The sequence below is a fragment of the Toxorhynchites rutilus genome, chromosome 2 (genome assembly GCF_029784135.1).
Source record: "Toxorhynchites rutilus septentrionalis strain SRP chromosome 2, ASM2978413v1, whole genome shotgun sequence".
In the NCBI taxonomy this organism is placed as follows: Eukaryota; Metazoa; Arthropoda; class Insecta; order Diptera; family Culicidae; genus Toxorhynchites; species Toxorhynchites rutilus.
The window spans coordinates 113,313,802-113,340,679 of record NC_073745.1 but is presented as its reverse complement, the minus strand read 5'-3'; the positions used below and the strand labels follow the sequence as shown (position 1 = coordinate 113,340,679).

General features: G+C 41.6%; 3 protein-coding genes across 11 annotated transcripts in view; 2 read left to right on the top strand and 1 right to left on the bottom strand.

Moving 5' to 3' along the window:
* Nucleotides 1-12,715, top strand: part of LOC129770596 (histone-lysine N-methyltransferase 2C-like) — a 96,421-nt gene extending 83,706 nt beyond the window's left edge. For all 8 annotated transcript variants that reach the window (XM_055773532.1, XM_055773531.1, XM_055773536.1 and 5 more), the window contains one exon: nt 12,158-12,715. In XM_055773532.1, the coding sequence (XP_055629507.1) occupies nt 12,158-12,433 (276 nt within the window). In that variant the 3' untranslated portion in view covers nt 12,434-12,715. The remainder of the gene's footprint in view (nt 1-12,157) is intronic.
* A 5,737-nt stretch (nt 12,716-18,452) lies between these two features.
* On the top strand, nt 18,453-21,923 carry LOC129770685 (uncharacterized). 2 transcript variants are annotated; one of them, XM_055773661.1, is made up of 3 exons: nt 18,453-19,139; nt 19,201-20,635; nt 20,737-21,923. In XM_055773661.1, exons 2-3 carry the CDS (start codon nt 19,226-19,228, stop codon nt 21,598-21,600), a joined length of 2,274 nt encoding a protein of 757 aa, XP_055629636.1. In that variant the 5' UTR covers nt 18,453-19,139; nt 19,201-19,225; the 3' UTR covers nt 21,601-21,923. The 2 variants fall into 2 exon arrangements, with proteins under 2 accessions (XP_055629636.1, XP_055629634.1); XM_055773659.1 differs by having other exon boundaries at nt 18,453-20,635.
* A 3,565-nt stretch (nt 21,924-25,488) lies between these two features.
* Nucleotides 25,489-26,622, bottom strand: LOC129769599 (elongin-C-like). Its single transcript, XM_055771971.1, has 2 exons — nt 25,958-26,622; nt 25,489-25,870 (listed from the first exon to the last, which is right to left on the bottom strand). The coding sequence occupies exons 1-2, from the start codon at nt 26,392-26,394 to the stop codon at nt 25,717-25,719; spliced, it is 591 nt and encodes a 196-aa protein (XP_055627946.1). The 5' UTR covers nt 26,395-26,622; the 3' UTR covers nt 25,489-25,716.
* Nucleotides 26,623-26,878: the final 256 nt, after the last annotated feature.

Sequence of the window (26,878 nt, the reverse complement as noted above, 5' to 3'; positions counted from 1 at the left end):
AGAACTCGCTGTTCCACTCTTGTTGTTGTATACGCAGACGATTGTCATTTTAATAGGTGAGCGAATCTCCACAGCTACAGCCGGGATATTGGCGGTCAAATGAATCTGTGAATATGGAACACAGCGAAGGACTCCAAGAACAGCTAGACCCTGACGATTTCGGGATGATCCGGAAGAGTAGACGAAAAACTCGTACCTGGTTTCGAGTCAGGATCCAATATGATTGATCATTGATTCCTGGAGGCAGAGTACGAGGGGTAGATGATTCCTTACTAGAATGAGTAGCTCATCCACTTTATTCCATAAGCTCCGAATGTTCCATTGTAGTAGCAGAATACGGAAACCATCGATGGTGGCCGGTTCTTCGGAGATAGAGCTGATATCTAAATCATCCGGAGAGTGAGCTTCTGGAAGGTTAAGTGGATCAATTTCTGCGTTCATTGGATAGAGATATGGGGTACTTGCCTGGACTCCATCCCATTTCCCAATGCCAGCAGACGCCGGACGAACGTCAGATGGCTCTGGATCGTGTCCGAACGCGGCCAGCAAAGGGAGGAGTGGAGGTAGAGAAGTTACATCGACCGTGGCCACAGGTAGAGACGTTACGGTGTTTGGTTGGAGTAACAAGTCCTGTGCGAAATTTTTATTCGATTTTCGAAAACAGTTGTTCATATGTGGGTTTGGCCGGTAAATGTGGCCCGTACGGGATTTCCTTGTACGTTTCAGCTTGTTTAGATCGTCGAATGTGGTAGATGTAGACTGATATTTTGAAGCCGAAAATCTACGAGAGCTTGTTCCCAGGATCGAATGAAGGCGATAGTGTGAGCATTGTTAGTGGAGCTGAAAGTGGAGCAGCGTTTGGGACTGATCGGTTCTGATTGTGCTGGAAACTTGCCTGTGGTGCTCCCAGTTGCCCGATGCCAGCAAGCGCCGAACGAACGTCGGGGTTCCCCGGATCATGTCCGGACGCGACTGGCAAGGGGCTACGAGGGAGAATAGATGCTGAAATGTTAGTATCCAAAGAAGGGGTGTCTCTCTGGATACCTTCAAACCGACGAGCACTTAGCATTCGGGAGTTTTCGTTAGTTGTACCATTCTCGTGTCCGTTGTCATTGCCGTGTCGTATATCTTCGTCGAAATCGGAGAATTTACTCGAAATTATCACCGGAATATTTTCCGGTTGTGGTTTCGTCTTCAGTGTCGCTTCAATACATAGATATCGATGCTTGGGGGTTGGTCGGTGAAAAATCGCGCATGATTTTATAAGCTTCCTTATGCTTCCGCATTGTTTCCGGCACTATAGGGGAAATACGGCCGACGACAGTGCCTTGTGTGATGTAGAATCTTCAATGAGGGAATTGATGGTTGGTTTACCCTTGCCGGTCGAGAGTGACGTGCTGTTTAAACTCATCTGAAGTTGTTGTTCCTTTTTCGCTTGTTTTTTTGGGAGAGGCTGAGATTTTTGTGCTTGCTGTTGTTTCTGCGTTTGATGAGGTTTTTGCTGTTCTTGAGACTGCTGTATTTTCTGGTTTTGAGAGGCTATTCGCCGTTCCGCTTTTAGAATGTACTCCCGCAAACGTTCTCTTTCGTTTTCAGCCCTTTCCTTTGCCTTAAAGGTGCTATCGAGTTTTTGCTGCAGATCCCTCAACGACCTTTTCAATTCATCGATCTCATTCTCCTGAATTTGCATTCTTCGGAGAACGTTGTTGTTGTTAATATTGGGGGACTTCCTCTTGACAGCATCACGTGCTTGTTTCCAGGTGAGGTTGTTGTCAACCTTATATTTGATTATAACTTTCTCTTCACGGTATTTTGGACAGTGTCGACTGTTGCAGCTGTGCGTATTTGGCGATTCTTTCGTAATTTTCTCCGTCACTATTGGCTCAGGGCAGTGTGCACATTTATACTCCCGTGTGCAAGGGGCCTGCTGGGTATTTTCATGAGCACCTGCGCACCTTGTACATTTAACTAAGCGGGTAAGAGAAAACTTTTCTCGGCATATTTTTTGGCCATGTCCGTAGCTGCAACAGCGTCTACATATTAGAGGGGAAGGATAGTAAGCCAGGCATTCAACTCTTAGCGACCCAATATCTACGTAGTCGGGGCGGATTGCAGAAGAAAACGTGAGGACCAAATTACCGCGAAATTCACGGGTTTTTGTCTTTTGACTAAATGTTGAGATAGGAACAACATCGATAACACCTTGCGAAGCTAGTTCGGATAACAGTTTCTCCTTAGGTACTGATTTCACTTCAGAACAATAGATTTTTCCTTGTGTTCGATTCATCGCTGGATGTATAATAACTTCGATATTTGTATTGGTATCAAGCTGTTTAAGAGGAATCAATCCTTCCGCAATGACGGGAGACATGGTTTGTATATCGTAGCGTTTCCCTTCGTCTTCAGCGCTGACCGAGATACGATTGCGGATACTGCCCAATTGGAGTTGATTCTCAACCTGGGCTGCCAGAACAAAAGGATCAGGAAGAGATTAATCCTTTGAAGAAGGCGACCGACTCAGAAGAAGCCATCGACAAATACCGTCATTTTCTTTTGTTCTCATATGACTTGGCAAGCGACTAGGTACTCCGTTGACAGGATCCGGCGGTTTGAATCCACCGGAATCAGTCACGGCACCCGTCATGGTGCCGGACCGCGTTTAAACACTTCAAACGAAAATTCTTTTCTCAATATAGTATATTCCGATAGAAAAAAAAACCTTCGCCAGACAAAAGCGAAACAATGGAAAGCGACTGCCGAAACAATAATCCCGAAATAATGAACAAAAACTTAACACGATCAGCAACACGTCTGCTCGTGAGAACTGTCACACTTCGAATGATCATGTGTGATCCTTTATTGAAGTAATGCTGTAGAAAAGTTTACATATTTTTGAATTTTATAAGGTTTTGTTTTTTGATAGGTTATTTGGGGTTATGTATTTTTCGCTAATAGTTGCTTTACAACAACTTGATTACCCAATAAAGTTATGCAAAAATGAATGAAATTGATAGTAAAATGTAGCTAATAGACTAAGCTATCATTTGATGCCAAAATCTCACCAAATGGTTGCTTTCCAAAGCCATGAAAAAAGTTGTTAGATTTTTCGAACGTTTGGCCTATATTGGGTCAACTGAGCTGTGCCCAGCGTGTAGTATTTAACAACTCTAAGATCTGCGCTTTCTTTGAAAGATTTATATCTTTTCAATTTAAGCTTTTCTAAGTTAAATCTGCCAGAAAAAACGGAAATCTTTCGTGATCCTCTTCTATTTAAATAGTTAGCGTTCAACTTTCGTGACGAGCAGGCGCTTTTTGTTATCGCTGCCGCGAAAGCCGATCCCAAACTACTCCAGAAGTTATTACAAGCGTTTTGATTTTCACTGCAACCGTTCTGTGTCATAGTGCGCGGCGACTCCGCGATGAATCCTCGCGAAAACACGTTCCGCATAGGATATGGGAACTTACCGAAAAAACCCGAATATTCCAAAATTCACGTGTTTTGTGGAACTGTTCTCGGTCTAAAGCATGGAGAAGTGACGCGAATCCAGTGTAGCAGAACACTTGGATGCGCGTTCGTTGAAGTTAATACCCCCAAACTCGCGAGAAAGGTGTGTGAGGAGCACGACAACAAATACGAGGTGAACCACGATGGGAAAATGTACCGTCTGCGGATCACGATGGAGGATGGAGCGGTCGAAGTGGAATTATTTGACCTATCCGAACACGTAACTGATTGAAAAATCGTCGAGTTTCTAAGCGCATACGGAGACGTTATCTCCGTGCAGGAGCAAATTTGTGGCTCTGACTTATTCTTCCCGGGTATCTCTACCGGTACCCGTGTTGCGAAAATGGTCGTAAAGACGAACATCGAATCGTGGGTGACGATTGATGGAGAGCTCACTCTATTATCCTACTTCGGACAACAGCAAACTTGTCGTCATTGTAGGGATTACATCCATAATGGAATCCCTTGTGCGCAAAACAAAAAAAATGCTGGTGCAGAAGTCGTATGCCGATGCTGCGAAGCAGCCTGCCCCAGCAACACGAGCGGCGAAGAAACCGAAGCTACCGACGAAACCGAAAGCTCAATGCTACCACCGAGAGCTCCGAAACAGCATGGGTCGATGCCAGAATTACCAGCGCCACAAACATCGACCAGTGAGAATAAGCCGACGGACAGCGGGTCAACGACTGATACGAAAAGTCAACGACCCTCCACTTGCAGAGGAGTGAATAGTAAAACTGCTAGGGGTAACGAAATCAATTCTTCGTTAAAGTCAGTCACCAGCCGAAATACTTGTGTTGTGACAAATGTATCAGCCCTTCTCGCACCACCAAGTGCGGCTCAGCCATCGGACAGCGGGTCACTGATCGATACACATGGTCAGCGCCCCCTGCTAGCAGTGGAGTGGTACGCAAAACTGCTAGTGGTAAAGCCGATGGCAACGAAACAGATTCGTCGTCAGCCTCGACCACTACCCGAACACTTCGCACAAGACCGCCGGGTAAGAAACGGCGAGAGAATAGCGATGATGAGCGTGGAGAACAAACATTTTAATGGATCGTTTCGCCAGCTATAACATCGCTACTATTAACATCAACACCATCACGAATCCGGCCAATCTCAATGCTCTCAGGACTTTTATACGTACGATGGAGCTCGACATCGTTTTTTAGCAAGAGGTGGAGAAAGAGCAACTAATTATTCCCGGATATAACGTCCTGTGTAATGTGGCCTACGCGAGGAGAGGAACGGCAATAGCGCTCAAAGAACACATCCAGTTCTCGCATATCGAGAAGAGCCTGGATGGTCGCCTAATCGCACTCAGAGTGCAAAATACTACATTCTGTAATGTCTATGCTCCGTCGGGAGCAGCGATGCGTGCAGAAAGAGAGAATTTTTTCAACGACACTATTGCTTATTATCTGCGACACAACACCGAACATATGATACTCGCCGGAGATTTTAACTGTGTGCTTCGACCGAGTGATGCTACGCATTACAACACGAGCCCGGCTCTGCAGGCGACTGTGCGGCAACTACATGATTCTTGGGTGAAGTTATACCCGTCAACTCTCGCACCAACGTATATCACCCATAACGCGATGTCCAGGCTCGATCGTATATACGTCAGCAATGGACTTTGTGAGCATTTGAGGAGTGCCGCTACACATGTATGCTCTTTTTCAGACCACAAAGCACTAACAACACGAATATGCCTCCCTCACCTCGGCCGCGCGCTTGGGCAGGGATTTTGGTGTTTACGACCCCATCTCTTGACACAGCAAAACATTGATGAACTACAGATTCGGTGGCAGTTTTGGACGCGTCAACGAAGGAACTACAGTAGCTGGATGGCATAGTGGCTATTTTGCGCAAAACCTAAAGTTGCTTCATTTTTCCGCTGGAATTCTCGAGAAGAATACAACGATTTTAAAAATCAACAGCAACGATTATATTGCCAGCTAAAAACGGCATATGACAATTACTACCGAAACCCCTTAATGCTAACGACTATCAACCGATTGAAAGCGCAAATGCTCGACCATCAACGACGGTTCGCGCAAAACTTCATGCGCATCAATGAAACGATAGTAGCTGGAGAAAACATCTCCACATACCAACTGGGAGAAAGGAGAAGGAAAAAAAACCACTATTACTAACATACGAACTGAGAATGGCGAATTATTGCGAGACCCCGAAGCGATCGAAAATAATACATTCGAATACTTTAGGGAACTCTACTCAGCGACAGGGGAAAGCAATGAAATTGTGAACACATTCGAGTGTGATCGAGTCAGAATTATGAGAGCCCGTTTGGAACACGTGCTTCGAAATAACCACCTGCCGAGCGAAGCGCAAAAGTGCTGCAATCCCGGCCGTAACATTTCTCAGGCTACCCTTGCTCTGAAGGATAGAGTAGCAGAACTATATTCAGGAAGGGGAGAGGTAAACTCATCTCTTACGATCTCGAACACGCGTTCGATCGGGTTTCGCATTCATTCCTCCGCCGTACGATGCTTTCGCTCGGTGTGAACCCGTATTTCGTCGAGCTTCTGCAGCGTATTGCTGAGAGATCTACCTCTCGGCTACTGCTGAACGGGCATCTGACTCGTGTCTTCCCCATCGAGCGATCTGTGAGACAAGGCGATCCGCTCTCAATGATGCTATTCGCTCTATATTTTCACCCATTCCTCACACGACTAGAGCGCATTTGTGGTAGCGATCTGTGCGTAGCTCACGCGGATGATATTGATATATATATATATATATATATATATATATATATATATATATATATATATATATATATATATATATATATATATATATATATATATATATATATATATATATATATATAAGAACAGAAAATTGATCTGATTGATGACCTATTCCACCGTTTCGAATACGTTGCTGGGGCGAAATTGAACCGACAGAAAACTGTTTCAATCAATGTGGTGACACACTGAATTGTGAGAACTACCATGCAATCACGATCCTCAATGTGTTCTGTTCTATATCCTCTCTCACCGTCTATCGCCAATAATAAGCTAATTTGTGTATCAAGTCCCTACGCACCACATTTTCGTGGAATTCAAAGCCGCATTTGATACAATCAATACAAATTTGATCAAAGCTATGAAAAATCATGGACGAACTCGGTTTTCCTTGAAAGCTGACAAGAATGATTAAGGCAACGATGAACGGTGTGCGATGCTGTATGCCGATCTAGGCGATCTGTTGGAATCGTTTGAGACTCACAGGGTACTTTGATAAGGCGATGGACTCTTCTGTCTGTTCTTCAACGTGGCGCTAGAAGGTGTTCTGCGGAGAGCGGGCTTCAACATGCGGGCACGATTTTCAACAAGTTTAGACAGTTTATCGACGTGGACATAATCGGAAAACTTGTATACCTGAGTGAACTGCGAAGCAGGGCTGATTGGGCTTGGGATCAATGCATCTAAGACTAAATACATGGTAGCAGGAGGGACTGGCCGTAACATAATTATTCTTGGTAGTAGTGTTGTGAACGACGGCGACGAGCTCGAGGTGGCAGAGGAATTTGTCTACCTTGGCTCGTTGATACTAACTGACAATAACAACAGCCGTGAAAGTGGGGGGTCTTCGTAGCCACATTGGTTGCGCGTTCGCTTACTAAGCGATCGATCGTGAGTTTAAAGCTCAGGGCCGTTAATTGACCATCTTTGTGTTGTTATAGAATAACTACGTCCACACAACAATCATCAGCGATAGACATCGATTCAGTGTCGGAGTCCTGGCTTCACTCTATCCATATGCAAGCTCCGCTTGCAACAATAAAAAACATCAGACTGTTGTGCTATAAATATCACAACCAGAGATCGAAATTCTCGCTCGGCTGCGTGATAAATATTCAGTCAATCAATCTAGTTTTCGATGAACCGTGTATTGTTGATATTTTCGTCTTTTCCTTTTCACCGAAAATTCTTGTTCAGAGAGAAAGAGATGTGGAAAATCTCTATCTTGGAAGTTCAATGAGAATACTTTTTCGTCTCTCATTTGGTACTAAAAATATGGAGCGAAAAATCAAAGCTAACTTCACCAACGTCAGTCTGTTAGGACAGCGTCCAAACGATCTGCATTCGGACAGTGTCTGAATTGTACAAATATTAATCCATCTCATGTTCACTTCACGACGAAACCCAATGTTGCCGCATGTTTTCATGCAATGTTTTCAGTTGTACTGAAGAAGTGAAAAACCATTATCGACATCAAGGAGTCACTGAAAACGAAAACATTTTTCGGCAATCATAACTCGACGAAAAATAAAAATCGGCATTGAATTTCTCGTGAGAATCGAAATGAGCGTATAACATTTTCTCGCCTCCTATATTCTCAGCTATTTTTCCCCGTGGGTGAAAACGGATATTTTTCGTCTCAAATCGGCGAGCATTTCGATCTCTGATCACAACAATGATCATATCAGCTCCGTTACAGCTAAAATGCTAATGAACCTACACAAATAAACAAATGGGATAAAAAACAACCTTGAAATTCGAAGACGCATAATCAACGGAAGTCGCGCCGTTTAAGGGCATCCGCAAATCCTAAAGGTCCAACAAACTTCGACCCTGTACCATATGTACAAATCCCTGATTCGACCAGTATTTCTCTATGGACACGAATCATGGACGATGCTCGAAGAGGACTCACAAGGACTTGGTGTTTTATATATACGATGGCGGAAGGTTCCAAATGTCAGAGGTAAAAAATAGCTGTTAAAATAATAGCTGAAATAAACCTTATCATCACGAACATGGCCGCTTCAATAGAATAGCAGCGACAATAGAGCAGTGATTGATCCTGAGGAACGAAACCATCGCGTCTCAGCAAAAAGTACTACCAATGCATTCGGATCAGCACAGCCCCTCAAAACAATCCTTTCGCCTTTGATAAACATCTACACTTCTTCTCCACCGACCAAAACAACTTCGACGTTTGAAACAGCCCTGGAAATAACCTTTAAAGGAACTATATCACAGCTCATGCCAGCTAGAACATAACATAGTCATACCCGCAGCGCCTTGAAAACAAAAACAAAAATCGGACTCCCAGCTCACCCAACCAATAAAAAATATCCACAAAGAACAGATGCCCACAGATGAGCGTTGCCACCAGAGATCACTGGGTCAAACCTAAGATAATATCAGACAATAGGGGTCATTTACTGACCAGTTTTCGGCTATAATTTGATCAATTCTAGAGGGTTTGCCAATAATATATTTCATCTACATATTGTACTCATGGTAAATACTTTCAAACTAGTTTTCATGATAAATCATAACAGAAAAATATTTGTTAAAAAGTATGCAACAATTTTGCACTACTTCAACCAAATGAAACTGTTCATGAATATATGATACGAAAACATATGTTAGGAATGTGGAAAAATAATCTTCAGAAACTTCATCTCATTGGGAAACTTGACATCTCGAGTGGTTCCGCATTCCTGTTGTTCGCGCTTGGACGAGGAAGAAGAGTAAGAAGCCAGTTGTCATGTCTTAGGGTCGAACCAGCGATCAGCTATCCTTCGGAAACCGACAAAAGCGAATAAGTAAAACCACACCCTACAATGCCTCACACATCCACACACGTCGTCCAACACCACACCATGAATCAGCTCTCCTTGAGGGGCAACGCTGCCCGTTGAAGCACCGTTCAATTTTGCCATCTGTTATAGCCGTTACCCTTACCCCCGCCTGGTGCCAGGAATCAGCAGCAGACTGAACTGAAGATTGAGGTACTCTAGCTCTTCTCAACTCTATCACTACAGTGATAAATGATTTTAGCTACTTGATAATCTCCATCTCTAAAGACGGTCATAACAGCTGCTCCGTCAAAGGGTACCAACCAATATCCTTGACCTCCTATACGTCCAAGTCCCTGGAGAGGATGGCGCAGCGAAGGCTCATCACTTGCTTGATTGAAGGAGGAAGTCGGTCTACCGACAAAAAGCCTTCCGCTGCGAAGTGGAAAGCAACCTGCTACACTTTTTGAAAACTTTGTGACATACCGGACCTTCAAAGTAAAAGTTGGGAACACCAGTTTCAGGCGCCTCCACTAAGAAACTGGTGTATCTCAAAGTTCCGTCTTACCCATCGCCTTCTTCCTGATAGCGATGAACAGCCTTTTCCGGGAACTACCGAAAGAAGTGTTCATATTCACCTGTGTTGGCGACATTCTTTTGGTGGGAAAACACACAGGGCCTCATGCATCAAGATCCAGGCAGCTACTAATGCTATCGGTAAATGAGCTGTCGAACGAAGTTTCTGACCTTCTGCGGAACATAGTGGTAAGATGGTTATCTGCAGTCATGAACCAAGCTTGAATTTTGAGAGTCAAAGTTAACAACGCCCACTTTCCCCTTCGTAGAACGTTGAGATTCTTGGGAGTGTTGGTCGACTGCAAACCGAACTTCTAGCACCATTTCGAGGAGGTGAAGAAGAGCCGTGCCAACAGGTTGAACCTATTAAAAACCACCACCAAACCTCACCGCAATAATAACCGAAAGACCCATTTACGCGTGATCAAAGCCATCATTAACAGTCGCCTCATATACGGCCTCGAATTGACGTGTCTGGCCAGAAAAAAACTCCTAAAAACTCTATCATCGATTTACAACAATGCACTGCAGATTATCTCTGGCCTGCTAGCATCAACTCCAGCAGCCTCGGTATGCGCTAAAGTAGGAGAATCTTCGTTTGACATGGGCACGGCGATATTCTTCTTAACGAACGAAATCTTGAAACAAGTGACACACTTCAATCTTGCCAGCGGTACGAGTTGATAATATCATAAGGAATGACTCCCTTCGAAGCTCTGTTGGCCTGAAGCAAACCTTTGTCGAACTTGTCTCAGGGAAATACCGCAACTAAAAGAAAAAAGGATAACTCTCTAAGTTCCATTAAGAAACTCAACGACATATTCCTGGTGCTGCCATTCCTGAAGCTGCCACTATCTCGTGAACCAACCCGATCCAACCCGTGCTACCGCTGAACGGAGCAATGCGCCGAAAAGTATAGTATGCCTATCGCACTGGTGTGATCGATGTGCAGTATCACCCTGATGTCGTTTATAGACGACGCTCGTAGCGAAAGGGTTAAGGCCAGTGCCATCGATGCTGTCGCCGCGACTATATCTAGACACCCACGGATACAAGTTATCAGAAGGTATCTGCTGTTGGATGTAGTCCTCGTGTGAGTCCTCAGATATATCGGCGGAGTCGCCAACGAAGCGGCGAAGAGGTGCCTCTGGACGACTTCAAATTAGGGATCACCACCACCTTCACAACATTTTTGGCGGAAAAATAGTCCGCTGAAGCGAGACTGTTCTTCCGGAAAATCAAAAGCTCCATAACCAGGTTCGAAGACGTGAATGCATTGAGAGAGCAGCAAACCCTGCGAAGCTGAACGCTTAAGAACCGGCCAGTGCAACATATCCCACAACTTCAACAGGGGATCGTTTCATCCTCTCTGCGATCTGTCCAATCTGTTGATCTTTGAGGTCCGCATTTCGGTCGAACACAGTGTTTGTGTTTCTTCAAAATACGGAAAGCCCGGAGCTCTTACGGAATTAGCGGAAGCATTCGTGGCGTCCTTGGCGATGGCCCTTCAAGAACTGCTCCACTACTCTGTTTTTTGTAAGATGTCTTGAATTTGAAAATTTTAATAAAAAATTGTGATACAAATCGATGATCCATGTTCTATCCCCTTCGCGATAAGGGGAACAAGCTCATTTTTGTGTCAATTCTGATTTTTTCGCTTCGACTATTGCTCAGGATTTTTCATCTACCAATAATTATTTTTCAGTCACATTTTTTTATATGTAAAACTTTATTCCCTTGGTAATTGTAATGGTAATGGTAATGGTCAGTTGATCTGCGTCAATCCATTATCTTCTGCATCGAAGAAATGTTGAAATTTTCATTAAAATCAAAGAGGGTCGACTCATGGGGGTCTCCGTAGCCACATTGGTTGCGCGTTCGCTTAGTAAGCGATCGATCGTGAGTTCAAAACTCAGGGCCCTCATTGACCATCTTTGTGTTGTTACAGAATAGCTACGTCCACGCAACAATCATCAGCGATGGAGATCGATCCACGGTCGAAATAAGATCGATTCATCCATACAACTGCTCTGCTCTGCAAGACACATCGGGCTGCTGTTCTATATATAACTCTCAACAATGATCAATCAACTGTCTCCGCTGTCCGGTGGGCCAACTGGATGATGGAAGAACAGAAAGAATACTCTTACGCCTAAATGGCTACTGTGTGAATGTACCATATGTAATGGTATAGAAGGAATACTGGCGAATGACAACTGTGTAATGTGCTAATTATAGATATGATAACCATGTGACATGTACACGATTAAAATTCGGCTCTGTTACATCTAAAATGCTAATGAGCCTTAAAATAAATAAATGGGATTAAAAAAAATAAAGAGGGTCAACTCAATTAAGTACAAACGTGGCGCAGGGAATTGGCCATCTACTTATTTTTTGTTATTAGCTTCATTTCTTAAAATTACACTTATAATAAACTTAAAAGTACTCCTGGCTCTAGGAATGTTCAAAAGTGTCAATAATTATTGTCTCCATCCATACATCAACAGAATCGCGGCATCTATATGTTCCGATTGGGCGAGGACCGTGTGGTGGACGCGACACTATCGGGTGGCCTCGCACGCTACATAAACCACTCCTGCAATCCAAACTGCGTAACCAATACCGTTGAGGTGGAACGGGAAATTCGCATCATTATCTTCGCTAAGCGACGAATCAGCCGGGGCGAGGAGCTGTCGTACGATTACAAGTTTGACTATGAGGATGATGCACATAAGATTTCCTGCATGTGTGGTGCCCCCAACTGCAAGAAATGGATGAACTAAGAAGTGGATCGCCGTTATCGATAGCGGAATTATAACCTAAATATGGCAGGGCTATTTATATACCAATTGTGTACTTTTTTTTCCATTTTTAGATATATTTTTTTGTTCGGCGAACATTTGACCGACGGAGCTGATTTATTTAGTTAATAACTTGTTAAATATGTTTTATTCATCTAGATTTAGACCTACAATTAGGGCAAAATGTTTGTTTCCATTAGAGACTAGCAGTGGCGTATTTCAAGAAAACCTAGTCTTAAGCGAAAATAAACTAGTAGAACAGGATGCTTCGTAAATATATAGTAGAGCAAAAAGAATCAATATAAGTAGATCATATTGTCGGTTACCTCGTAGCTACTGATCATTTTTCCTTTGTAGAAACTACTGTAGGGGGAAAAAGGTCGCTATAGCTTGAAGCAAATAAAGAAAAAGCAAACTTTACGAGGACAATATAATAAAACTAATAGTTGAAAAGCACTGGTAGATAGGCAGAGATTATTTCCAATTATTGGTGAGAATGCAAACACAGATGAAGTCGTGGAGTAAGCTCTGATAGAACAGAATGTGTTTTAAGTGTACACGTAGATGGTAGCAAACAAGAAGCACTTTGAACAATAAGTATGCTAGCAGAAACACGAAAATATACATATATTTTCAGACGATTATTTTGCAATATATATATATATATATATATATTTTGTATACTATCGTGCAGGTTATTATAGAATCATTTCTCCATTGGCGAGAACGAATGCAACATATATTTGTGGAATGTAATTATCAACTGTGCAGAATAAAGTTCATAGCGATGGCATGTAGTAGGGCTAGACAAAATAGCAGGGATTAACCACGGAAATGTAGCAGACAACATATTTGTAATGTAACTTTAAATGCACGAGATATAAAATCGCGATATTAAGAAAAAGGAGGAGTATTTCTATCAATATCACCTCCAAGCGTCAGAGTGGAACCCTTGATCGTCGACTACGGTTGAAGGACATTTGCAAAATCAAGGCTAATCCCAACATCTGGGATTATGATCCAGCGGAAAAAATTGAATATTGTCCGCTGTACTACGCGGCGAATCAGTCCGGGAAGGCTACCGTGTTATCGAGCAAGCAGAAAATTCAGCAGAAGCCCTAATCAACAAATAGTGGGTACAATACGGGCTTCTAAGCTGTACGAGCAGGTGCTGACGAAACGTGATGGAAGTTTCTTGGTCTACGATGAAACTTAGGTGAAAATCGATTTTAACCAAATTCTTGAGTTCAAATTCTATAAGGCTTCTGCTCGCGGTAAGGTTTGTAATAGTCGTTCATCGGTACCTAAAGTGATGACTCTGCCATCACTGATATTAGGTTGGGAAAAAGGTATCCATTATTTTCTCGGTAGCTAGCTTTAGTGATCAATATCTCGTAAAATATCGATCATACAATTTCAAGCTGTAAAGGTGACATTTCACACTAAAAAAACATGAGGTGGATTATATATATGGTATAACCGCAAGGGTGACGTAGGACTATCGTTGATTTAGAGATCATTTGTTTGAAGTTGGATCTAAATCCATCCAGAATGAATGAATAAATAAATATTTGGGTGACTTCAAAAACGAGAGTGTTACTTTGAAGACTCAAGGTTTTATGCATCCAATATTGGATACAAAAAACCTTGTTCTGAAGAATAATCTTCAGAAGCTTTCCTGTTAACTGCACTTGATTGACAAATCACAAAACCAAATGTATGTGGTCGCAGTATTATATGGATAGAAAACATTAAAATAAATAAAATGTAATTTTCAATTCCAAGGGGAACTGGCAGATTATTTTTCAGCAACGATCTTTTCTTTCCAGGTTTCCTCTCGATAACCAGCAAACGAAAAGAGTTGCGCGCGTGTATGTGTGTGTGTGTGGCGGCTGCTTCTATGTCTTCCCGAGGAACCGTATTTCGATGCTGATACTCTCTTGGTCACCTTCTCTTCTCCTTCTGATCGATCGGCTTTTCTGCGCTCCCTCACAGTTAAAACAAACTGATTGCATTTCAGGTCAGGTCAAGCCAGGTAATGAATACCTCGATCCCTCGAAGTTCAGCTCGTTCAGTAACGATGTTGTCTTGTCGATGTCCTCAGGCGTCGTGCACAAATTACGTAACGCAAAAATCTGGATTTTGAACCTCCCCCCCCCCTTTCGTAACGCAATTTCCTATCTAATAAACAGAAAGTAACGCAACATCTAACCCCTCCCCCCTTATCGCGTTACGTAATTTGTGCACGACGCCTCACGAAAAATGAATGGGTTTCACCACCAGAATATCATTTCAGTATGCTTTTCGTGCGTGATTGAATCGAGAGAAGGTGTGGTTTACGATGGCAATTTGGAAGGCAAACTAGGGGAGAATGAACTTTCTGAGTATGAAAATTTCGGCGACTGAGCAATAATCGATTGAAAATTATATAATTTTGGCGATACGAAACATTTTCCGTTTTTCATGTTATGCATCCATTATTGGATACGAAAATATCCTACTGATGGGAAAGAATAATCTTCAGAAGCCTTCCAGCTAATTACACTTGATTGAAAAATTACGAAATCAAATGTATTTGGTCGCTGTGTTCGCCATATAATTAAAAAACATTAAAATAAACTCTTTCGCATGGATGTATTCTTCAATTCCCAGGAAACTGACAGATTATTTTTCAGCAACGATTAGATCTTTCCGGAATTTTCTCGATGCTGTATGGCATCCAAACGAAAATTCTCGTTTCAGTTTGGCCTGCAAAAAACTTTTCTGAACTCTAATCCATCAAATTTGGAGCCCTGAAAAGGGCCGTTGATTATATGCTAAGCTAATATAGCACCCTCTCCTTGGATTCGACGGGCCAGCTGAATGTCCTTGGGCATGATGTGACGCGTTTTACGTGGATAGCACACAAATTTGTATCTTCGAATAAGCCTCCTGCAGCGTCATAACCGCGGAACTTTGGAAGCGCAAGTCGGTTTTGAAGTCCTGAGCAATTCCACGATCCAAAAGCTGCAAAGGTAGCTTGCGGATCAGCAATTCGGTCGACTTCCGATAGCGATGAATTTCACGCAAAGTTCCCGGTCGATAGCGATGTGGCTTCTTCACCTATCCTGCGGCTGGTGCGCTTATCCGAGCTGCTTTCGTGTGCCTTACCACTGAAAGACTAACCTGCTATCTGCTTGGTCCCAAACAAACGAGTCGTCACGGTGCGAGAGTAGAGTAAGAAATGAACGAAAGCAAAGGAAGCGTCATTTTATAACCTGTTTTCGAAGCTATCATTAAGCTATTGAAACAATTTTCCGACTCAATAAATAGTAATCATATAACTCTTGGACATTTTATCTTTTGTATGAAATGATTATCACTGTTCCGTTGATCCGAAGCAGAATGAATCACGCTTAAAGAAGGAATGGATTTTTTCTTGGAATTTACTCAGCAAAAATAATGCCCTTTCCAAACACTTAAAAACGACAAACGGTAAACAGTTTCATCAAAGTGATTTCTTCGATATGGGGATATATTCACTACATCATGTCATGTATTTCATATTCTTCATTATGAAATCCATATCCATGGCACCTATCGGTATCGAATTATCATCGACACCACGATTTTCGCTAAATGCTCCTTTCAGTTCGGCCTGTAAAAAACTTTTCTGAACTCTAATCCATCAAATTTGGAGCCCTGAAAAGGGCTGTTGATTATATGCTAAGCTAATATAGCACGCTCTCCTCGGATACGATGGGCCAGCTGGATGTCCTTGGGCATGATGTGACGCGTTTTGCATAGATAGCACATAAATTGGTATCTTCGAATAAGCCTCCTGCAGTGTCATAACCGCGGAACTTTGGAAGCGCAAGTCGGTTTTGAAGTCCTGAGCAATTCCACGAACCAAATGCTGCAAAGGTAGCTTGCGGATCAGCAATTCGGTCGACTTCTGATAGCGACGAATTTCATGCGAAGTTCCCGGTCGATAGCGATGTGGCTTCTTCACGCTTCCTGCGGCTGGTGCGCTTATCCGAGCTGCTTTCGTGGTGCCTTACCACCGAAGGACTAACGAGCTGTCTGCTTAGTCCCGATGAAACGAGTCCTCACGGTGCGAGAGTAGAGTAAGAAATGAACGAAAGCAAGGGAAGTGTCATTTTATAAAACATAAAAGAATCGAATGTAAACCCCACCCTCTTTATTATATAAGCTTACTGTATACTCACGAATATAATAAGGGTGGGATTCAGATTCTATACTTTTATGGTTTATAAAATGACGCTTCCTTTGCTTTCGTTCATTTCTTACTCTACTCTCGCACCGTGAGGACTCGAGCTCGTTAGTCATTCGCAGACAGCTCGTTAGTCATTCGGTGGTAAGGCACACGAAGTCAGCTCGGATAAGCGCACCAGTAGCAGGATAGGTGGAGAAGCCACATCGCTATCGACCGGGAACTTTGCGTGAAATTCATCGCTATCAGAAGTCGACCGAATTGCTGATCCGCAGCTACCTTTGCAGCATTTGGATCGTGGAATTGCTCAGGACTTCAAAACCGACTTGCGCTTCCAAAGTTCCGCGGCTATGACGCTGCAGGAGGCTTATTCGAAGATACCAATTTGTGTGCTATCCATGCAAAACGCGTCACATCATGCCCAAGGACATCCAGCTGGCCCATCGTATCCGAGGAGAGCGTGCTATATTAGCTGAGCATATAATCAACGGCCCTTTTCAGGGCTCCAAATTTGATGGATTAGAGTACAGAAAAGTTTTTTACAGGCCGAACTGAAAGGAGCATTTAGCGAAAATCGTGGTTTCGATAATAATTCGTTACCGATAGGTGCCATGGATATGGATTTCTTAATGAAGAATATGAAATACATGACATGATGTAGTGAATATATCCGAAGAAATCACTTTGGTGAAACTGCATTATAAAATTATTTGTGTACGAATGCCGCAATCGATAGTCGACTCTAATTTGCGCTGGGTAATTTCCTCGGAGGACTCGATTCCTCCTTTGAACATTAATAATCTCTTTCTGGCATAAAGATGTGGTATGAATCACATTATTTGAATGATAGAATGAAGAAGTTTTCTGCCAATTTCCTTCAACCTCCAAACGTATCTTTCTCCCGTTTGTCGTTTTCGCGTTCGCTAATCCTTTCTCACAACACCCATTTCTCGTTTGAGAAATTGTTGAGTAAACATTGTTTGCCAGTGCGCGTAGAGCGGGAATTCCTAAAGATTCATTGTACCTCTAATAAATTGCCGAAAGACGTGGTCTTACGTTGATCGCACTTGATTGAAACAATCCAAAACGAAATGTATTTGGTCGCAGCATTATATGAGTAGAAAGCAAATAATCGCTCGAAAATGACTTGATTTTCGCGATGTGAAACATTTTCCGTTTTTCATGATGGGGAGAAAAATATTCAGAAGCTTTCCTGTTAATTACGATTGATTGAAAAATAACAAAACCAAATGTATTTGGTTGCAGTGTTATATGAATAGAAAACATTAAAATAAACTCTTTCGCATGAATGTATTTTTCAATTCCCAGGGGAACTGGCAGATTATTTTTCAGCAACGATGATAGCAACGAGAATTCCGCGCGTGTATGTGTGTGTATGTGTGTGTGTGTGTGTGTGGCGGCTGCTCCGATGTTTCAAGCGGAACCGTGGCATCACTCTCCTCCTGATGGATTCCCTTTTGGCCTTAGGTGCACAAACAGGCTCTTGGTGACACCGTTCATCAGCGTTTTCATGATAAACGAAATTAGCTTCACAACAACAGCGACAACATGCTCCAATCGCTGTTCAATCATAACTGAGTGGGTTTACGAGCGGCGCTCGCTTATATACCGATTGGTGATTTCAATAGCTTGTTTTGAAAGCAATTTTAAGACTATTGAAACAAGTTTTTGGATGAAAAAGTAACAAGTATATGACGCGTAGACATTTTATCTTTCAAATGAAGTGTTTATCATACCATTTCGTTCAGTTGTTTAAGACAGGGTGTCGACTACCTTGAAAATCCTTGAAAATCAGGGAATATCAGGGAATTCAAATATGGTCAGGGAAAATCAGGGAAAATCAGGGAATTTTACCACAATCAGGGAAAAATGAAATTCGTTGGATATAAAATATAAAAGTTTTTAGCCTTCCAGGTTTTATGTGTACATTTACTTCAGTGTATGTTGTTTGTTTTTGTCTGTGAAAATGGCGCGAAAGTAGAAGTCTTTTACTTTCGTGCAGTTTTTGCCAACTCCGTGTTAAGCCGTTATTTATCAGATACCATCATCTCGAGCACCAGTTTGACAATTGTTGAATGCAACTGACAGCTGATATATTTGCGCTTTCCGAGCACAGCCAGTAAGATAGGCGATGTCACGGGGCTGTTTTTTCGACCATTTGAAAGATGTGTTTGCGTAAGAAGAAATAGAACTGCAAGAATTTAAGTTTGAATTTCGTTCAACGGAAGCGACTGTTGGTGCTCGTAGGCAGAAACAGAACTGCAAAAATTTAAGTTTGAATTTCATTTAATGGAAGTGATTGTTGATGCTCGCTTTGTGTTAAAGTTGAGGTGGGTGAGCCAATTTTATAATCGGTGAATACAGTAAAATAATTTATTCATTATTTTAGCAGAGAGGTACGATAAAATCATAAGGTTGTCTGGCATTCTTCCCCGACTATCAACTGAAGCGAAGGTGTAGTGTACTGACAATTTACAGTGACCTTTTTTACTGATAATTATTATCTTTATCATAGGAAATCCAGTAGAACTTAGTTCGAAATGGCAAGCAAAACCACGTTCCAAGGCGTTTGGTTGCATGACCCGGAGTTTTCATCATGGTTGAAACGAATTGACACTAAGCTAGGATGCGCATACTGTTCTGTATGTTCCTGTGAAATAGTTCTCAGCAACATGGGCAAACAGGCTCTCAAAAGTCATATGAAATCAAAGAAGCATAGTCAACGAACCACAGCCGGAAATATTTTCAAATATCTAATGAGTGATTCACACCAAACGTTCGAACCAGGCACTTCCAAGAATATCGGATTCAGTTGTGCTAGAAATGATCATCCACCTGTGGAATCAGTACCTACTGTTGCGATTCCTTCAGTTTCCTCTGCGAGCATTCTACCTCCTTCGAAAACTATCGATAAATTCATGCTGAAAAACGATACCATCAAAGCTGAGATCCTGTGGTGTTTGGAAACAGTTATGTGTCACAAATCACTCCGCACAGCTGAAAAGGACATGGTAGTATTGAGAACAATGTTTCATGATAGCCAGATTGCTGAGAAGGTTCAACTAGGCCGTGATAAAATGAGCTACATGATGCTGTTTGGCATTGCCCCCTATTATAAATCTGAGCTCGATAAAACTCTGCATAATACAAACTGCATTGTCGTTGGTTTTGACGAGTCCTTAAATAAGACTACAAAAAAGCAGCAAATGGATCTAAATGTCAGATTTTGGGATGAAGAAAAGAAGGAGGTGGTAACTCGTTACATGACCTCAATGTTCTTGGGACGATCTCGAGCAACAGATTTACATGCAGCTTTTAAAGAAGGCCTGGGAAATATCCCTTTAAACAAGCTTCTTCAGGTGTCGATGGATGGTCCCAACGTGAATTGGTCATTTTTACGCGAGCTGAAAATGGACTTTGAACATGGAGAAGAAAGGCTCTTGGATTTAGGTAGCTGCGGATTGCATATTTTGCACGGTGCATTCAAGGAAGGTGTTCGCTGCTCTGGATGGAATGTTACGAAGTACCTGCGAGGCATCTATCACATCTTCAAAGATGTTCCAGCACGACGCGCTTTATTCACATCGTATTCGGGAAGTGCTGTGTATCCACTGAAGTTTTGCGCTCACAGATGGTTGGAAAACATTAACGTAGCACAAAGAGCTGTGGAGATTACTCCTCATATAAGGAAGTTCGTTGAGGGTGTTCAGAATGACAAAATTGAACCAAAATCAGATTCGTACGTCGATGTAGTTGAGTGTCTAAAAGATCCTCTACTGTTGGCTAAGTTGACCTTTTTCAAATCCGTTGCCGCTGAAGTAGAACCATTTTTGCGCGAGTTCCAAACGGATAATCCCATGGTGCCATTTTTGTATAACAATTTGAGTCAAATGGCTAGAAGTATATTGGGAAGATTCATGCAGATCGATCAGCTAAAGAACATCACTCAGGTATATTTAATCTCTTGTGGATAATTCATTCTATCAAATGATTGATCCAATAGCAATTTTATTGCTATTTGAATAAAATTTACTGTTTTCATTTCTTTCAGGTAACAATAGAAGAGATCAATGAAGCCAAGAATCATTTACCAATGAAAGAGATTGTATTGGGTTTTGAAACAAGAAAAGTTTTAAAAAACTCGTCAAAATTGACCCAAAAACAAATTCTGCAATTTCGTCTGGAATGCAAAGGATTTTTGAAAGCACTGATTCTAAAGCTTATGAAGCGATCGCCATTGACGTATCCTGTGACGAAAGCCGCATCCTCTCTTGACCCTTCAGTCATTGATTCCGATCAAAAATTGGCTGGAAAACGATTCGAAAAGCTTTTAACTATATTGATGGATTTTGGTCGTATCAGTGGAGCTTCAGCAGACTTGGCACTGAAACAATATTTAAAATTAGTTGGTAGCAACAAAAGCAACAAGTTTGCCTACTATGATCGGAAAAATGAACGACTGGACCATTTCTGGAAGGGATTGCTATCGGGGGATGAGTTTATGGAACTTTTTACCATCGTAAAAATGATCTGCTGTCTCTCGCATGGAAACGCCAACCTTGAGAGGGGCTTTTCCATTAACGCTGAATGTCTTTTTGAAAACATGCGTGAGGAATCGGTTGTTGCTAAGCGACAAATTTATGACGCTGTATTTCACGCTGGAGAGATAGCATCAATACAAATTTCGAACCAGCTAATTCAACGAGTTCGAAATTCTCACTCCCTTTATATAGAAGACAAGGAACGCCGTAAGAAAGAAGATCTTGCGTCAAATGCGTCAAAGATGATGAAACGTCAACGAGAAGCAGAAGCGAAATCTTTAGAGATCAAACGGAGTAAAATTTTGGAAAACGCACAGAAGGAAGCCGAAAGTTTGCAAGAAAAAATCGCTTTGTTGAAATCAACTGTTTTGTAAAACTCATCCGAATCAAAATAAATAAAATTTTCTGCTGTATTAGTATTTAAGCATCTTTCATGAACTGCATGAATAAATCATGTTCTATCTTTTACGCCGTTTCTCAGTCTTTGTATAATTCAAACAAAAAAATACAAAAAACTCATTTATTGGATTATATTCGCTCATAAATTTACTTGTTCTAGCCTTCATAGATACTTACTAGCTGTTAAAAAACAGAACTAAAATAAAAATTTTGATCACTAGTCTATATCTGGAATTTTTCTGGAAAAGTACTGGAAAATCAGGGAATATCAGGGAATTTTTTTTCGGAATTTGAGTCGACACCCTGTAAGAGCTATTAACGCTCAAAATCTCGGTCTCCAGCGTAACGCTTTCGTTCTCGAAACTTTGGTTTTACACCCCGGTATAGAAATGAAAGACGTAGTCCTACGTCAAAAATCCCTGTTTTTTGTTTGTTCCATTCAGTTGTAAGTTGCAGGGTATTAACAATGGAGGTCAACAAAGAGAAAACTCGGGTCATTTTACACTTTATCTTTTATAGATGCGAAAATGCAATTCAGGTCGCTGAAATTGTAAATGGTGTTTATGGTGCCGATATTGCATCAGTAAAATACAGTAAAACCTGTTTTTGTGCGGTTTTTTTGGTGCGATTTTCTGTTTTTGTGCGGTGTATGAAAAGAAGCATATTTGACAAAGTTATCGTCCATTTAGTTTTTTTCGATGGTTTATATGCATTTCAGTGCGAAGAAAGCATATTTGCGTCTCAATTATCCACTTCTGAAATCATACCCCTCTTCTCATCAAATGCTCTAAGTTTTTCTAGGTTTTTGCATGACATCATTGCTAACAGCAACACGTTTCGACATGCAACTAAAAGCACAAAACAACCACGCGCAACCAAAAAGGCAAAGTGTCCCATCGCAAAGCAGGTAAACAATTGGAAATTGAACGTTGAATGGCGTGGATTTGAGTTATTTCCTTGGGGGAAACTTTTTTCATGCGGTCCCTATCTATCGCACAAAAAAAGTTTTTTTCAAAATGTGTACCGAACACGATTTTTTAAAGCTGCTGGTGAAGTTTTGCCCGATTTTTTTTATGCGACTTTTTTTGTGCGGTCCCTATCCCCCGCACAAAAAAAGGTTTGCATGTACGTGCAAAATTTATTTATTTTTTTTTTGGGCAGACTTATCTCACTTCTTAACTAGGCGAACCTAGCCAGAATATTCATCTGCCCCCGGGCTTCTGAATGCCAAAGGGGGACTAGGCCCTGCGGAATGCCCGTAACTGCATGCTCGTGCTGTATTCTCGACCGATGAATTATCGGACAATCGCGCAAGTGCTGAGGATGACCGACTTTTGGATGCCGGCCAATTCCTTCTAGATGTTCAACACCTTTAGCGCTTCCAGAAGTGTTTTCGGGACAATTTCAGTTGCAGAGAGAACGATCGGAACAATTTTTGGGGCCCCCCTTAGCCTCCACAGTTCCTTGAGCTCCACGGCCAATGGTCGGTACTTGCAAATGCCGTGGGTTCCTCCAGATTTTGGTTCAGTTCAATAGCGACATCGATGATTGTGACATTGCGGTCGCTCTTGTCGTAAACCATTATATCTGTGTGGTTGTGGTGGATCGTGAGGTCGGTCAGAACAGTGCGATCGCAGTACAGCTTCAAACGGTCATTTTCCAGGACAGGTACCGGTAGTTTGGTACGTTGTCTTCCAGTAGAGCACATTGGAGCGCCAGTTGTCGGTGAACAATACGGGCCACGTTGTTGTGGCGCTCGGTGTAGGCTGCGTTGGCCAAAACGGGACAGCCTCCATAATGTGCTCTATGTTTTCTCCGGGTTGATGTCACATCCGGTAAATGTCATCAACGTCTTGATGCCAGACGTACCGCCTGCAATTTCTCGTCGGCATTATCCTGTCTTGGATGGCTCTCATGTCGACTTCTACTACCGAAGAGAGTCAAATATTTTAATCAAAAACAGTCAATCCCCGTGCATTGCTACATTTATAACAGCAATTTTGTTTCAGAACTACAAATCATGTCCTTAGAAGCTTTGTTTAAAAGTCTCGTCAAATAGTTAAATTCATAAAATCAAACTCGTCTTGAAAGAAAAAAATATCCTAGATTGAAGTGTATTGTTGTTCTCACATATTGCACATAACCATTGTAACTAAACAGTTAAATATCATCAATTTAATTATTGATTACAAAGATTTCCCAATAGTGTCCTTTATCTTCAGGAATTAAAGGACGAAGCTTATTGACGATGTTTACTTACCTCACTTGCTCAATTTCCCTTTCGGATGAATTGAAGCTGAGTGTTGATTGAATGGTAAATGTCGGATTTGGTTAACAGCCGCACTCTTCTAAATTCTCCATCGAAACGCATCTTATAACAAAACTCAAAACATCCTCGCGTAAACTGTATTTGCTTTAAATCGGATAATTTCGGATTGGAAAAAATCGGTGCTGTCCATGATTGTTACAATCGGGTTCTCAACTACGGTTGCCCGGAGAAAGCGGGTTGGCAAGGTATATTAGAGTCCCACCTTGCCAAAGGAACCTGTTCGGGGTGCCTCTCCTAACATGGAGATCAGACGCACCACTAAGGACGAAGACATAGTAAACGCGGTGCGGTGCGATGCGATGCGAAGCGATTAATTGGAGCTCATCACGTGCAATGACCTACTTGTCGTTTTCGCGCGTTTTTTGATACTTCTTTCCATTCCATTCTACATGTAAACAACCCAGCACAAGGATATGTTTACATGTTTTCATTTTGTAAACAATTGAGTTGTGAGATATTTAACTTAGTAATATATTCCATAATATGGATTATGTAAATTATAATAAAGTTATATGATTTATCGAACAAAACGAAAATAATAACTTAACCCAATTTTTACATTCGTTCGATGAGTTCGATTGTGAAGATATTTATGGAAATCGTCTGACGCAACCATCATCTGCGTTCATTCGCGGCAAAACACTCCACAAACAGTTTCGCCGCATTGAAATCCGCATCGCATCGCGTTCACTATGTCCTCGGCCTGAGCCTCTAATGACTCGGGAGACGTTCCCCGGGATAGATATAGCGCTCTGACTCGCTCGCACCCCCTCACTTAGTCACTTTCGACACCCGTGCTCGGAGCCCGATCTAAGAATGTCGTCATATGATTTTCGTGGATGTGTGAGATAGGAACATTTGAGACCAACGGGCAGGCTCCTACCCTAGTGCTTATCCCCATTTGAGAACCAATTTGTTATTTTTAATTAGATTTTTTAAATTTATAATTCTTTTTTAAGTGCAATACACTGAATTCAGATCTCTGCAGTCAATCGATCGTTTAAAGCTAGCGATTGACCAAAAACGTCCAGAATCGGCCAACAGAGGAAGTGTTTTGTTCCATCAGGTCAACGCCAGGCCATACAACTCCGGGAGCTTGATTAGGATGTTTTAATGCATCCACCATATAGTACGGACCTGGAACCAAGCAATTACCACCTTTTTATCGCATTGTAAAACTTCCTGAGTGATAAGAAATTGGGATCAAGAAAAAATTGTAGAAATCAATTGCTAAAGCTTTTCTCTAATGAGGACCAAGACTTATATGAGGCGTCATGAAGCTACCTTTAGAATGGCAACAAATTTTACAACAACAACGACAATGGAGTTTGGTTCAAGAGCTAAAGCAGGAGATAAGGTTTATCCTGGAAATGTTCTTGATCAAATACTTTCCCAAATTTAATGGGCGTGATAACCGAATAAAGAAAACAAAATAACACTGAAAATGACTTTTTGAGAGCGGGGTGAGATTGTGATCTCGGGAACTACTTGATTCGTTCCTGACACTTTGATAATGAAAGCTAAGATACTGGGTTCTGATTTCATTGTAAATAATGTTTTTTTTTTCTTACAATTGTTTACATTTAGGGGAAATAATCAAAAATTCCTATTGCTTTCCCAATGATATTAGCGTGAAGAATTTGATTCGATTTAGGGAAACATGACAACTAGTCTATCACTTGTCTAATGACCTAATAATTAATTTAATTTGTCAATTTGTTGTAATTGTGTTGTTTTTTTTATCGCGCAAGAATTTGATTATTTATAAATCCAAGAAATGAGCTGCCATATACAGGTCGCACGATATTTTAGTTGGAATAGGGAATTCAGGAATTTTCTCATACGTTTCATTGTCAACTCCCTTATAGCGATGCTTATATTTTAAATATTTGCATACAATTTTGACTACATTCGATCTGGAATTCAAAGAGAAAAAAAAACAAAATATCAATCAATCAGAGCAAATCTGGAGTTCATGTATCTATGGCCATTTGGATACTTACGAAAAGTCCTTGAGGTGGATCGCGTTAGCTTCGCCCACGGGGAATTCACCAGGACCGGAAAGCAAGCGCCGAATGGTACTCGAGACGAAGGCGTACTCGCGTTTCACGAAGAAACCTTCTCCCTCCGATGAAACTAGTTTTACAAACATCGAATCGGGGCCCATGCAATCCTCATTCCCGATGAAACTGTTCGAATCCAAGTCCTCCGATGAATCTAGTTTCAGAGATACCGTATCCGATTCTTCTTCCTCTACCCATTCGCCATCCTCGTCATCGTCTTCACCAGGAGAATCATTCGGTTCCATGGTCCCCGTTATAGCTGATTCTTCTCCCAATTCCACCTCATTCCAGTTGGATATAATTCGATTCATTAAATCCGTGTCCTCTACATCACACTCTTCGATCAAGTCCATGCCATCCCATTCCATTGCGTCCATTGCGGTGGGGTTGGATTGTTAGGTGAGATTAAAATGTGATGTTACCAACGTTGAGTTTCTGAATTTATATATGATCACGAGGGAACGGGTACAATTTCGTACATAAAACAATGAACTTGGGTAAACAATACTGTAATCTTATGTACAGAACATGATAGAACAACCAGGTATATGTTTTGAATGATTTATCGGGGTATTCAAATATTCTTTAATCTGAGTTTCATACCAGTGAATACATATCAGGGTGCGCAGATGGTGAGTTAGCGATATCACAGCGATAAAACAATTACTTTATTCATTCTTGTATTCCGACCTTCTCACACCTTCAAAGCAACAAAAAAATCATCATTTTAACGATTTTAATATGTATTTTGGGAGCCTTCTTTATTTGTTTTTTCATCAATATAAACTTCATTGACTCAATGAATTCAACGCAATTAGTGACGACACCATTTTTTGTTCACGACTACAACTACACTTCGCG

Excerpts from the sequence above, each read along its gene's own strand:
- LOC129769599 (XM_055771971.1), bottom strand. The coding sequence starts at position 26,394 with ATGGACGCAATGGAATGGGATGGCATGGACTTGATCGAAGAGTGTGAT. Across the intron at positions 25,871-25,957 it reads ATCCACCTCAAGGACTTTTC|ATCGAATGTAGTCAAAATTG; the intron begins GTAAGTATCCAA and ends TTTGAATTCCAG.
- LOC129770685 (XM_055773661.1), top strand. The coding sequence starts at position 19,226 with ATGGCAAGCAAAACCACGTTCCAAGGCGTTTGGTTGCATGACCCGGAG. Across the intron at positions 20,636-20,736 it reads AGCTAAAGAACATCACTCAG|GTAACAATAGAAGAGATCAA; the intron begins GTATATTTAATC and ends CATTTCTTTCAG.